General features: G+C 43.9%; 1 protein-coding gene across 6 annotated transcripts in view; it reads left to right on the top strand.

The window, feature by feature from the left end:
• LOC134733535 (serine/threonine-protein kinase Nek4-like) overlaps positions 1 to 11,068 on the top strand; it is a 56,439-nt gene extending 45,371 nt beyond the window's left edge. For 5 of the 6 annotated variants that reach the window (XR_010117121.1, XR_010117120.1, XR_010117119.1 and 2 more), the window contains 2 exons: positions 10,122 to 10,355; positions 10,893 to 11,068. Coding sequence is in view for 2 of the 6 variants with exons in the window: in XM_063623427.1 (XP_063479497.1) it covers positions 10,122 to 10,355; positions 10,893 to 10,912 (254 nt within the window). In the remaining 4 variants the exon portion in view is untranslated. Of the gene's footprint in view, positions 1 to 2,233; positions 2,489 to 10,121; positions 10,356 to 10,892 lie in introns of all 6 variants that reach the window. The other variant, XM_063623428.1, reaches the window with a different exon arrangement.
• The last annotated feature ends 3,517 nt before the right edge of the window (positions 11,069 to 14,585 follow it).

Below are 14,585 nucleotides of genomic sequence, written 5' to 3'. Positions count from 1 at the left end.
CTTTAATAATCTCTGCTTTCATTTCCTTTCTTTTTGTATCTGGTGATAATTTTAAGAGTCCAAGTGTTTGAGATTGGGTCCTAAGACCATCACCCAGGCCCCCTTTTCAGAACTCCTGTAGTATATTCAGTCTGGACCCCTTAAAGTTTAAGACTTAAATAAACAGTTACATTCTACAAGGCAGGGAGGGACAGTGAAAACTCATTCAGCTCAAGTCCTGGAACGTGAGGTTCCACTGAGAGTGGAGAGGATTTTAAAGTAGCTCTGTGGCTGTTAACACTTTTTGGGGTTCCTAGTCTCTTGAGAATTTGCTAGATGGTATATGTACACCCTCTCCAGAAAAGTGGACATACAATATAAAAATGGATCCACAATATACAGTATATAATTTTATGTATATCAATCAGCTATTGCTGTGATTATGCCGTGTAACAAATCATCCCTGAACTCAATGGCTGACAACAACAAGCATTTATTTTTCTTTTTTTTTTTTTTTTTTTTTTTTTGAGACGGAGTCTCGCTCTGTTGCCCAGGCTGGAGTGCAGTGGCGCGATCTCGGCTCACTGCAAGCTCCGGCTCCCGGGTTCACGCCATTCTCCTGCCTCAGCCTCCCGAGTAGCTGGGACTACAGGCGCCCGCCAACACACCCGGCTAATTTTTTTTTTGTATTTTTAGTAGAGACGGGGTTTCACCGTGTTAGCCAGGATGGTCTCGATCTCCTGACCTCGTGATCCGCCCGCCTCGGCCTCCCAAAGTGCTGGGATTACAGGCTTGAGCCACCGCGCCCGGCCTATTTTTCTTGCTCATGCACGTATGAAGTGCTCAGGTGTTTCTGTTTCAGATTGCAAACTGCCATGCCTGGCTCTAGGCTTTGGGACAGTTCAACTCTGTTCCACATATCTGATTCTGGATCCCATGCTGAAGAGGCAGCTGCTGTATAAGGCATGTTCTTTTTGTGATGATGGCAGAAGTTTGAGAGACAAGTCACACACTATGCAAACATGGCTCAAGATTCTATCATATAACATCTGCTCACATTCAATTGGCTGAAGTCAGTCAAGGTCATTGGGGCAGAAAAGAATACACTGCCCCAAAAGGAAGGAAAAAGTGAGTGAACATGTGTTGAACAATACTCCAATTTATTATCAATAGGTCATGGAATCTTTGAAGCCTGAGTCTCATATGGTGATTCTCAAACCTCAGCAAACATAGATATCATCTGGGGAATCTGGTTCAAAATGCAGATCTGAGACTATTCTCCGGAGTATCTGAGTCAGTGGATTTGGGTGGGGCCCAGGAATCTGCACTTTAAACAGCCACTCGCTGGGGTTATTCTGATACTGATGGCCCAGGGTCCACACTTTGAGAATCACTGGTTTAATGGTTCTGAGCATGTGCTGAGGGCTCAGAGATGCAAGTTCAAATCCCAGCTCCACCCTAGCTTTGACCTTGGTAAGTAGCTTTGCTTTTCAGAGCCTCAGTTTTCTCCTCTAAAAAACTGAGTTGGCTGGGCGCTGTGGCTCATGCCTGTAATCCCAGCACTTTGAGAGGCCAAGGTGGGCGGATCTGAGGTTGGGAGTTTGAGACCAGCCTGACCAACATGGAGAAACCCTGTCTCTACTAAAAATACAAAATTAGCTGGGTGTGGTGATGCATGCTTGTAATCCCAGCTACTAGGGAGGCTGAGGCAGGAGAATCACTTGAACCTCGGAGGCAGAGGTTGCTATGAGCCGAGATCATGCCATTGCACTCCAGCCTGGGCAACAAGTGTGAAACTCTGTCTCAAAAAAATAAATAAATAAAATAAAAATAAAAAACGGAGTTAACAGTAATACCTTTTTTAGGATTTGTATTAGTCAGGGTTCTCCAGAGGGATGTAAAGACACACCCAGGAAGAATACTTTGCATCCTTCAATCCAATCAAATTTTGACACTCCATATTAACCATCACAGGGTTGTAGAGAGGATTCAGAAATGGTGCTGGTAAAGCAAGTAGCATAGTGCTTGGGACAGATGAAACCAATAAAGGGTTATTTGCCTGAAGCTGCTATCTCAGCGTCATGCAATACCATCATCATCTTCTCCTATTGTCATCATTACCATTGCCATTGTCTTCATATGACATCATCAATCATCATCACTATTAGCACCGTTGTTTTGTTTCTTCTAGCTCCAGTAGTCTGATTCCATACCACCTCACATTGTTCTTTGACCATAAATCTTATTTCCTCAGACTGTTAGACTTCTAGAATTCTTTTCTTGAATCCCCATGGTGGGAAATGTTCTGCTTACGGCGAGGTCCAATGTCCAGGTTTAATTTCACCCACCTCATTGGGCCATGACGTTCTGGATGCTGCGTGGCAAGTCAGAGATAAATTTCCCCCCTTCAGAACCAGGTAGACCTCAGTTTCTGAAGACTTAAGGATTCAGAGTGGTTTAAGAGCAGTGAACCATGGCCGATCATCATTGCATAAGGAAGCAATGAAAGGTAAGTATATACCCTGAAGCTCACAGCTCACGCTTTAGTGTTTCCTTGTATCTTTTTAACTTCCTGACTGTCTCTCTTATCCTCTTCCTTCTCTATTTCTATATTTCTGTATGTTTCCCTTGTTGCTTTTTCCCCCTTTCCCTCTATTTGTTTTTCTCTCTTTTTCTCATTTCCTTTTCTCCCTTCTCTATATCTTTCCTGTTTTTCTGTATGCCCTGCTTTCTTTATACTCTCTGCCCCACCCCCTTCCTCATTCATTGGAATGTATGATGCCTGGTACCTAGTGGATGTTTGAGAAATGTATCAGTGAAGGAAGGAGTGAATGAAAGAAAAGGCTTCCTGCATCTGAAATCCAGTTTCCTTTCCTTGCACTCCGGCAGGTCTCACTGCTGGACTCTTTCTCCTGGTGAATGCAGTATTGATTAGCTGAATGCAGTATTGATTAGCTGAATGCAGTATTGATTAGCTGAGTGAACAGCAACAACATCCCCTTCAAAATCAGCCCAGGATCTGATCCAATCTCTTGCCTTTTAGAAGTACCATTTACTAGCTGGGCACGCTGGCTCATGCCTGTAATCCCAGCACTTTGGGAGGCCGAGGTGGGCGAATCACGAGGTCAGGAGATCGAGACCATCCTGGCCAACATGGTGAAACCCTCTCTCTACTAAAAACACAAAAAAATTAGCTGGGTGTGGTGGCATGCCCCTGTAGTCCCAGCTACTGGGGAGACTAAGGCAGGAGAATTGCTTGAACCCGGGAGGTGGAGGTTGCAGTGAGCAGAGATTGTGCCACTGTACTCCAGCCTGGTGACAGAGCAAGACTCTGTCTCAAAAAAAAAAAAAAAAAAGAAAAAAAAATGTGCCATTTACTTCCCAGAATAACTGCCCTGCAGCTTGCTTTTCTTCCACATCCGAAATTTTCTTTCCTGAGTCAAGTCTTTGTCCAGATTTTGAATTCCTTTTCCTTTCATCTACCTACCTCTTAAAGATGCCATTGCTGACCTCCCTGGGCCCTGCGAAAGCCTACGCATTCCTTACCTCTTTACTGTCTCCATTGCTTTTGATGGCTGGTTTCTTTACATTTCTAGTCCAGGTGTCAGCAAACTTTTTCTGTAAAGGGCCAGAGAGATAATAGTTGAGGCTTTGTGGGCCACTCTGTCTCTATTGTAACTACTCAATTCTGGCTGTATGAAAGCAGCCATAGACAATACATAAATGAATGAGTGAGTGTGGCTGTGTTCCAATAGAACTTTATTTTTACAGAAACAGGTGAGCCCAATTTGGCCCTCAGACCATAGGTCGCCAATCCCTGCTCTAGTCGATAGCATGGTTTAGAATTGGAGCTAAACCCCAGGTTCATCACGCCTAGCTATGTGAACTTGACCCAGTGCATCTTATATAGAACCTCAGATTCATCACCTGCAAATGAGTTTGGGCCGATCAATGGATGAATGTCTACAGGTCCTTACCATGGAGTTTGACATATAACTGATCAGTAACTGCTGCTTAGTACCAAAAATTTGACTCTTATTTATCTGACTAATCTTTACAGAACACCTACTGTGTGCAGACTGCATTCCATAGAGATTCAGACTGCTAGAGCTGGAAGGATTTTGGAGACCTCCTAGTCTAAATGTTGAAAACTGTCAATGTATTCCTAATCTTTTTTTTTTTTTGAGACGGAATCTCCCTCTGTCACCCAGGCTGGAGTGTAGTGGTGTGACCTCGGCTCACTGCAAGCTCCACCTCCCGGGTTCACGCCATTTTCCTGCCTCAGCCTCCCGAGTAGCTGGCACTACAGGCACCTGCCACCATGCCCGGCTAATTTTTTGCATTTAGAGACGGGGTTTCACCGTGTTAGCCAGGATGGTCTCGATCTCCTGACCTCATGATCGGCCTGCCTCGGCCTCCCAAAGTGCTGGGATTACAGGCGTGAGCCACCGTGCCCGGCCCATTCCTAATCTTACCCAAAGAGGAACTCTTTCTCATTTATCAGCTGTGTGACTCTGGGGCCAGTTTCTGAACATCTCTGTGCCTCCGTTTCCTCATTCGTAAAATGGTAATAGGGCTTACCTCAGAGGGTGTTATGAGAAACACGAGTTAATACATGGAAAGGGTTTAGGGTAGTGCCTGGAATAATAAGCGCTCAACTGTGATCCCTGTTATTACTATTATTTGTATTATCCTTGTTGATATTGTTGATGGTTTTCTCTTACGTGGGGCATGCACTTTCTGGTTTCCCTAAATTCTTAATCCAGCCCTCTGAAATCACTTCTTTACCTGCTTTGCCTCTGAAGCCATTTGATTTCTCCACCACTGGTTAAGCCCAACCCTCATACTTTATAGACAGGAAATCTGAGACCCAGATCATAATGAGTGACTTGGCTAAACTCCCACAGCAAGTCAGGGACAAACCCATTTAGATTCCTGGCATTTACTCTCTAACTGTAGAGCACACACAGCTCTTCACAGCCACGAGCTACACACCTTTCAAGCTGAAATCTTCCTCCTTAAATATTTCCACCCTTGTTACCAAGGAGTCGGAGACTGCTTCACTTTAAAGTGCTGTATCCCAGTGGTGAAATGCTGCAGATGGGCCATCAGCCACATTGGCTGGGAGACAATCTATGTGATAGGGATTTCCACCCACATGTACTTAATTGGGCTCATTGAGCTTAATGGCATATAATTTAAGGAGTGGGGAGTCAAGCTACAAGGAAAATCTAGGTTGCTCAATGGCATTCCCAGAAAGGGTCCAGAGAGACATTTCCAGGAAGAGCCTGACTTAGGACTGAACCATTTCTGCTACAAAGCCATTGAATGTCTGCCATAGATTAAAAGTCAGTCATGCACGGAGTGAGAAGGTCATCCTTGCGGTCACAGGAAAACCAATAAGCTCACCTTGATTCAATCTTGAATAAGTGGCAGATGCATGAGCTGCCTTAAAATTACAGGGACCATGAAAAAAAAATCACTGTTCTGGTCATTCAATTTATCTCAATAAGGGCATGTGGCTTTTGTTCAAAACTTCTTTGATGATGAACCCCATCATTTGTTTCTGCTGGATTGCTATCAAAAAGACTCAGTTGAGAGCTATTTCTTCTTGGTGAAAGAGAAAGAAGGACAGTCTTTGGGGGAGTAAACCATTAATAAACAAAGGTGGTGGTGTGCTTGCATGAAATTGTATATTTCCCCCCTGAATTGGCTTACATAAAACCTGTCATTGATAGCAGTGTCAATGATGGGAATTGCAGAGTTTACCTACCACCAAACATGCATGCACATGTCCTCTGATGGACTCAGGCATGATACATACATCAAACAGCCTTGCACAGTGGTAAATTTACAGTGTTATTGACCTTCAATACCCAAAGTAAGCCCCTTAAATTGACATTTGCCAAAGGCTCCAAATAATTTGACTCAAATTTCATGTAATACAAAAGCCACCGGGGGAGTGGAATGGAAAAAGTAGATTCTGGGTCAATTCTGCATTGACAGCATGAACTGGAAAATCTTAAGGACAATTGAGAATATCAGAGAATTTTTGTTTGATAGAGAAACAAGAACTGGCACTTTTATTGCGGACACCCCTCTAGCCTCAGAGTACCTTTCAAGGGTGTGACCCAGCTATACTTGTGGCTTCTTGTCATATTTGCCTTTCCAAATTCAGAGAGGCAAGTATGGAGATGGAAAGATATCATGGGTTTTGGGTTAAGTCCTGTGTTTGATATCAGCCTCATCTCCTAGTTGCTGGGTGACAATGGGCACGTTAGTGAATCTCTTTGAGCCTCACAGAATTTGTCATGAGGTTTTGAGTGTTGGAAGAAATAGTGTACATTGCCGGCTGGGCACGGTGGCTCACGCCTGTAAACGTAGCACTTTGGGAGGCCAAGGCAGGCGAATCACGAGGTCAGGAGTTCGAGACCAGCCTGGCCATCATAATGAAACCCCGCCTCTGCTAAAAATACAAAAAATTAGCCGGGCGTGGTGGTGGGCGCCTGTAATCTCAGCTACTCAGGAGGCTGAGACAGGAGAATCGCTTGAACCTGGGAAGCAGAGGTTGCAATGAACCAAGATCATGCCATTGCATTCCAGCCCAGGCAACAATGTGAAACTCCATCTCAAAATAAATAAATAAATAAATAAATAAATAAATAAATAAGTAAGTAAGTAAAAGAAAAAAGAAGGGATGGTATACATTAGGTACCTGACATTTACTAGGTGTTGAATACATTTTGGCCCCTTCCAGTGGTGTGCTAGCAAATGTTGACTAACTGGCTTTCAAAAAAAAGGCTCTGATTTAGCATTGGCTAATTTCTGTGGTGTAAATACTACCACCATGGCCAATTTCAAGCTATTGACATGATGTCATAGCATTTGGAGTTGGGATAATAAGTAGATGGGGGTGAAACTGAGTCCCTGGGTTCAGAGTCACATAGCCTATTAGTGGCAGAACTGGGACCATGTTGTATGCCTCCTCACTCCCAGTCCAGATCACTTTTCACATTTTGGTGCTCTTGGAACTTGCCAGGGGGCTGTCCTTCCTGGCAAAATGGCCACATAGAATTTTGGGTGATTGCAGAAATTAAATCCTTCTAGCCAGGCTCTAATAGGTCAGCCTTGCTTTCGATTGTACAATTGATCCTTGACCAATACATGGGTTGAAAATCTAAGTTGACTCTATGCATTTGAAAATCTAGGTATACATTTTTAATCCCCAAAATCTTTTTTAAAAATTATTTATTTTATCTGTAGTTTTTAGAGACAGAGTCTTGCTCTATTGCCCAGGCTGGAGTGCAACAGAGTGATTATAGCTCACTGCAGCCTCAATCTCCTGCGCTCAAGCAATTCTTCTGCCTCAGCCTCCTGATTAGCTGGGACTACAGGCACATGCCTCTGTGCCTGGCTAATTTTTGTATCTTTTGTAGAGATGGGGTCTTGATTTGTTACCCAGGCTGGTCTCGAACTCCTGGGCTCAAGCAATCTTCCAGCCTCAGCCTTTCAAAGTGCTAAGATTACAGGCATGAGCCACTATGCCTGGCCTGACTCCCCAAAATCTTAATGACTGATAGCCTACTGTTGACCAGAAGCCTTACCAATAACATTGTCAATTAGCATATATTTTGGATGCTATTCATATTTTATATTATATTCTCATGATAGTGTAAGCTAGAGAAAAGAAAATTTTAAGGAAATCATAAGGAAAATAAAATAAAACATTTATTAAGTGGATCATCATAAAGGTTTTCATCCTCATTGTCTTCACGCTGAGTAGGCTGAGGAAGAGGAAGATTAGGAGGGGTTGGTCTTGCTGTCTCAGGGTGGCAGAGACAGAATAAAATCCACCCATACGTGAACCTGCACATTTCAAACCTGTGTTGTTCCGAGGTCAACAGTACACAGAAATGGGTCAAGTGGAAGAACTCCTACATGCCTGTGCAATGTTGACAATGAGATTGTCTCATTTTCTTTCTTTTTTTTCTTTTTTTTTTTTTTGAGACGGAGTCTCGCTCTGTCACCCAGGCTGGAGTGCAGTGGTGCGATCTCGGCTCATGGCAAGCTCCACCTCCTGGGTTCACGCCATTCTCCCGCCTCCGCCACCCGAATGGCTGGGACTACAGGTGCACACCACCACACCTGGCTAATTTTTTGTATTTTTAGTAGAGACAGGGTTTCACCATGTTATCCAGGATGGTCTCGATCTCCTGAACTCGTGATCTACCCACCTCGGCCTCCCAAAGTGCTGGGATTACAGGCATGAGCCACCGCGCCCGGCCGAGATTGTCTCATTTTCTAGTCTTGTGCATACCCCTCCCCACCTGGATTACTTGTCATCATGGAATGAAGCTTCTACATTCTAATGTCCTTCAGGCTCTAGACCCCGAGGTTGGATAAGCTTCCCTTGTCCTGTAATACAAACTCTCCTGGTAAAGATGGGTAAGCCACATCCAGTGTTGTTGGCAAACAAACCATGGAGACCTCACCTTGATGTTGATCCTACATGACCTTTCTGTTCCAGGGGCATTCAGATGATGTTATGGGAGATGCTTTGAAGATCAGATGCAAGGTCTTAGAAGAAAGACCATCTGTAAAGAATCCTTTGCTTTCTCGCCTAACGTATCAGTAGATCGATCGATCGATCTATCTATCTATCTATCTATCTATCTACCTACATACCTACCTATCTATCCATCCTGTCTGTCTATATCTATCATCTTTCTATCCATCTATCTGTCTCTATGTATCTATCTGTCTCTATCTTTATCTTGCTAGCTAGCTATCATTCTTTTATATTTCTTCATTTTATCAATCAAGCATTCATTTGGCATGTTCTATGTACTGAGAAGAACTGTGTTCACAGGTTGTGGATTCAAAGATAGATGGTCTATCTTTGAATCCACAACCTATGGATTTGAAGAAAGATAGTCTTTAGGAAACATGTTTACATGGGATATAAATGTATGCTTAATAGTCAGAGAGACCCAGATTCAAATCCCAGCTCTGCTACCTACTTGCTGAGTGACCTTGGATAAGTTGCTACACCATACCACCCACCAGGCCTCTGTTTGCTTATGTAGAAAGTTAGTCCTTCCTTTGTGAGACTGCTGTAAAGGTTCAATGACATGGTGAATAGAAAGTACTTGATGTAGGCCTGGCATGGTGGCTCATGCCTGTAATCCCAGGACTTTGGGAGGCCCAGGTGGGTGGATCACCTGAGGTCAGGAGTTCAAGACCAGCCTGGCAAACCTGGTGAACCCCCATCTCTACTAAAAATACAAAAAATTAGCTGGGCATGGTGGCAGGCCCCTGTAATCCCAGCTACTCAGGAGGCTGAGACAGGAGAATTGCTTGAACCCGGGAGGTGGAAGTTGCAGTGAGCTGAGATTGTGCCACTGCACTCCAGCCTGCGGAACAAGAGCAAAACTCCGTCTCAAAGAAAAAAAAAGAAAGTGCTTGATGTAAAATCTGGTACATAGTATGTGCACAATAAATCTCAGCTTTGCTTGCTTGCTTGGTTGATTGATTTTGTCTATACTGTACTAAACTTAGTTTGGGGACTAAATATACAAATACAAATCATACATATATAGCTCTTGTTTTTAGGAGCCTACATCTTCTGAGAAAAGCAGGTGTGTTTGGTAATTAGAAGTGTTTGATAATACCCAGGGAGGTATTTATAAGCACTGTGCATGTCTAGTGTGCTGGGCCTAAATCAGCCTGAAAAATAAGAGGTATCATCTGTGGATTTTCAAGTCCTTTATCCCATTTGACCCCCTAGAGAACACTGAGAGGTTGGAAATATTGCCCCATTTCAACAGAAGGCCCAGAAAAATCAAGGCACAGTGGCCAGCGTTCTCTGCTGCACCTGGAAGGTACTATACACCCTGAGGCATCCTTGCTAGCATACTCCTCATGGGTGAGGCCTAGGCTGTGGCCACTGCAGAGGTCCAGATACTTCCAGGAAGTTCTGATTGTCAGTGAGGCAGTCTCTGTGTGCAGCCAAGAAGCTCCGAGTGCAAAGGACAGAGGAATAGAAATCTAGCAGGACAGGCTTGGCTCCAATCCCACATCTCAGGGCCAGAGAGAAGAGATTCTGAGTGGAGTGAGATAACCATCTCTGGTCTCTTACTTAGGCCCAGTCCACGGGATCATGTCTGGGGCCCCGGAGGAGCGAGGGCAGCAAAGAAGAATGGACAATGGGCTCCATGCAGACCTCTGCAACACACTGGAGCCTGAGCCCACTGCTGCAGGACCCATCAACTACAAGGAGGAGGGAGAAGGTGTATGCACCCCCCCACAACTCTCCCATGATCTCCATGGAGACCCAAAGATAGACACTGCAGCACCCAGCAAAGACATGGTACTTGGTAAGGACAGTGGTACCTGCCTGTTCCACAGGGAACATACTAATCATGTTTGTAAACCTGTCTGAGACAGCCCCTGAGATGGGCTTGAATACCCGGCTGTGGAGGAAATTGTAAGAGCTGAGGTCCTATGGAGCCAAGAGGCAGTCAAGCTGGTATTTATTTATGTATTTACAACTATTAATGGGGCACTTTTTATGCCTACAGACTGCTGAGGCCCGGATTAAGCTAGCACAAGAGTTTGGTAAGAGAAGAGGACAACTAACCCTGTGCTTTGAAAATCCAATTCACATTTCTTGAGTATGACTATGTCCTAGGCAGTGCGGATATGAAGGAGAATAACATAACACCATCTACTGGAGACACCAATGAGAAAATCAGAATTGTAGTTCAATGCAATAAAGGCTATGCTAGTAATACTTGTGATAATCCCTGAACCAACTGGTATGGCCAATCATAGACATGAGATCTCAGCTAGTCCAGTCAGAGTGAATCCCAGAGCTCTTTACTAGAAAAAAAGCTTGTTCTTTTTTCTTCTAGGTGTTGGAGTGTGGATATGAGTCATGGAACTCTGGGGCTATGTTGCTGCCAGGTAAGAATCTGTTCTAGGAAGGACAAAATCAATGGACATAGAAAGGCAGACTGGAGGAGAAGGGAAAGGGAGCTGAGCCCTGCTGATAGAGTAAACCTCTGGATTAAACTATGCCTGAAGCCCACATTCCTGTTTGACTTTTCATTTATATAAGCTGTGTTACTCAGGGTTCTCCAAAGAAACAGAAACAAGCAGAAATACATATATTTCTATATAGAGAGATATATAGAAAGAGATTTATTATGAGCGATTGGCTCATGTGACTGTGGAGACTGAGATGTCCCATGCTCTGCTGTCTGCAAGCTGGATGCCCAGGAAAGCTGGTGGTGTAGTTTCTATCCGAAGTTGAAGGCCCCAAAACCAGGGGTGCCAATGGTGTAAGTCCCACTTTGAGTCCAAAGGCTTGAGAGCCAGAATCACTGATGTTCGAGGACAGAAGAAGACAGATGTCCCAGCTCAAACAGAGAAAATTCTCCCTTTCTCTGCCTTTTTGGTCTATTCAGGCCCTCAATGGATTGGATGGTGCCCACCTACATAATTGAAGGTGGATCTTCTTTACTCAGTCGACTGATTCAAATGCTAATCTATTCCAGCAACACCCTCATAGACACACCAGAAATAATGTTTTACCAGCTATCTGTGTATCCCTTAGCCCAGTGAAACTGACACATACAATTAATTATCACATAAGCCAATACTCTTTATTGTTTAAGGCCATTTGAAGTGGGTTTGCCACAACTTGCAATTGACAGCATCTTACAACACAGAAAAGACAGAGTGGAAGATTCAGGTCCTTAAAGGCTATAAAATGCCTTGGGTACTCATTTAACCAATTGCATCTCTTTCCTCAAAGTCATGGGGGACTTCTTGAAGCAAAGGGTGGGGTAAATGATCAGGTTCTTGTATTTTAAATATCTTGCTGGCTCCAACGTGGAAGCTGGATTGAAGTAGGGCAATAGTGAACAAGAGGAGCAATATGGGGCTCAGGGGAAGTTTAACAATTGCCTAAGTAATGAGTGTAATATGGTATCCTGGATGAAACTATGGACCGGAAAAAGAACATTAGGTAACAACTAAAGAAATCTGAAAAAAGTACAGACTGTAGTTAATAACGGTTTTAGTCCATTTTATGTTGCTATAACACAATAACATAGATTGGGTAATTTGTAAAGAAAAGAAATTTATTTGGCTCATGATTCTGCAAGCTGGAAAGTCCAAGAGCATGGCACCAGTATCTGGCAAGGACCTTTGTGCTGTGTCATACCATGGCAAAAGGTGGAAGAGTAAGTGAGCATGTGAGGAAAAGGAAATCAGGCTGAACTCATCCTTTTATCAGGAGCCCACTCCTGCAATAGCTAACCTATCTCCCCCATGACAGCATTAATCCATTCATGAAGACAAAGTCCTCATGATCAAATCACCTCTTAAGTGGTCCCACCTCTTAATACCATCACAATGGCAATTAAATTTCAACCTAAGTTTTGGAGGGGACATCCAAACCATAGCAGTAATGATGTATTAATATTAGTTCATTAATTGTGAATAGTGCATCATCTGAATGTAAGATGTTAACAATAGGGGAAACTGGGTGTGTGGTTTGTTGGAGCAGTCTGCACTCCCTTTGCAATTTTTCAGTAAATCTAAGACTATTCTAAAACAAAAAAGTTATTTTAAATTACCTTTAAAAAGCAGGTAAAAATGTTTTGGTTTCAATGTCTTTATGCTTTCACATCTATTCCTTTATTGATCTGCAAGTATTTATTGAGCACCTACTCTATGCCAGGCTCTGGGCTGAGGCCAGGGAATGAGCTAGTATCTTGCTTAGGCTCAGGAAAACATTAATGGTTTTATCTTCTATCTTGTTCACATGACTATGAGGTCCACAGGTTAATGGCCCAGAACTCTGGCTGGAGTCCCTGTCCCAGCCTTGCCAGTGACTGTTAACTATGACTTCACCTCTCTTGGCCTCTATTTCCTTCTATGTCATTTACAAAGACTTGTGCCTGCTTCGCCTACATCAGTCATAAATCATGAGGCTGAAATGGGCACCAGAACATAAAATCAGGCCATGGCTTGAATGGACTTTAAGGTCTATCCAGGCCAACCACTGTTTGATACACAGGGAAACTGAGGCCCAGAGAGGGCATGTGACTGGCACAAGGTCACACAGCTAAAACCAGAAATCAGACCTTCTCGCGCTTTCCACTATAGAAGGCTGGAAGGGTCCTGGAAAGTTTAAAAGCTTATGTAGATAAATGCAAAGACAAATTTCTGTTTTTAAGAGTTCCAAAATTGCTAAATTCAGAGACTTTGGGTTTGTTTCTTTGGCAAATTCAGGAAGGTTTTGGCCATCAACTGAAATTTGAAACTAAAAGGTAATAAAGCAGAATATGGGTTCTCAGTCTGCTTACCTCTCTTTCTGCATACCTTTTTTTTTTGAGATGGAGTCTTGCACTGTTGCCAGGCAGGAGTGCAGTGGCATGATCTCAGCTCACTGCAACCTCTGCCTCCTGCCTTCAAGCGATTCTCCTGCCTCAGCCTCCTGAATAGCTGGGACTACCGGCATGCGCCACCACGCCCAGATAATTTTTGTATTTTTAGTAGAGACGGGGTTTCACCATGTTGACCAGGATTGTCTCTATATCCTGACCGTGTGATCCATCCGCATCAGCCTCCCAAAGTGCTGGGATTACAGGCATGAGCCACTGCGCCAGCCCTGCATATCTTTTTATTTATTCATTCATTTATATTTAACTTCATTTTTTAAGCCTAGTTTCACCCTACTCTATATGATTTGGCCAAGTTAGTAATTTCTCCTTGTAGGGAGAGAGCAATGCTGTCAGTAGCATCTCTCCCTCCCCGTCTCACCATGCTCCCGTTTCTGGGAATCCTAATAGTCTTCAATAGTAGGGCTGCGGGAAGAGGGATGACAACAGGTAGCCAAAGGACTGGAACTGCCTGGCTTAGGGATCTCCAAGGCTGGCCTGTGGCCAGTTGGCAGCACAGGTTAGTGACTATGTCCAGAGAGCTTAGATGCAAACTCTGTGATACAAATTCTAGCATTTCCTGGCAAGTTATTCATTCACCCTGTGCTTCTGTTTCCTCATCTGTAAAATGAGGACCACCCTTACCTCATGGGAGCACTGAGAGAATTAAATGAGATAATACATGAAACGTGCTTAGCACAGGTTGTGACATATCATAAGAGTTTAAAACTACCGGTTCAGATCCCTAAACTTATCTAAGCCACGTGTTTTACGCTCATGAAAACTGAGGCCCAGAGAGGTGGCAAGACCTCCTGGGAGGCAGTGACCTGCTGCCAGTGGAGTCCTTGAATATTCACAGATCATGACGGGCCCTAAGAAGGTTCTTGTGGTGGTTTCACTGGGGTGGAAGGATCCTGCTCTCCAATCCTCACCTTCCCATCCCATTTCCATTAGTCTTCACTTCTGGCCCCTTAACATTTCATCCATCCCTACTACATCTGCATCCCTGGTGCCTTCCTGTCATTTCCCTTGTTTCTTTCCCACCACACCAGAGAGAATAATTAAAGGCCCTTGGCTAGGAGTGATGAAGCTTGGGGGAGGAGGAGGGTGGAGAATCAGAGGCACAAGACTCTTTGACCATTATGCAGTGAGTGG

This window comes from Symphalangus syndactylus, chromosome 18, assembly GCF_028878055.3.
Source record: "Symphalangus syndactylus isolate Jambi chromosome 18, NHGRI_mSymSyn1-v2.1_pri, whole genome shotgun sequence".
NCBI classification, from domain to species: Eukaryota; Metazoa; Chordata; class Mammalia; order Primates; family Hylobatidae; genus Symphalangus; species Symphalangus syndactylus.
The sequence above is the reverse complement of the archived record's forward strand: the minus strand, read 5'-3'. Positions and strand labels throughout refer to the sequence as shown.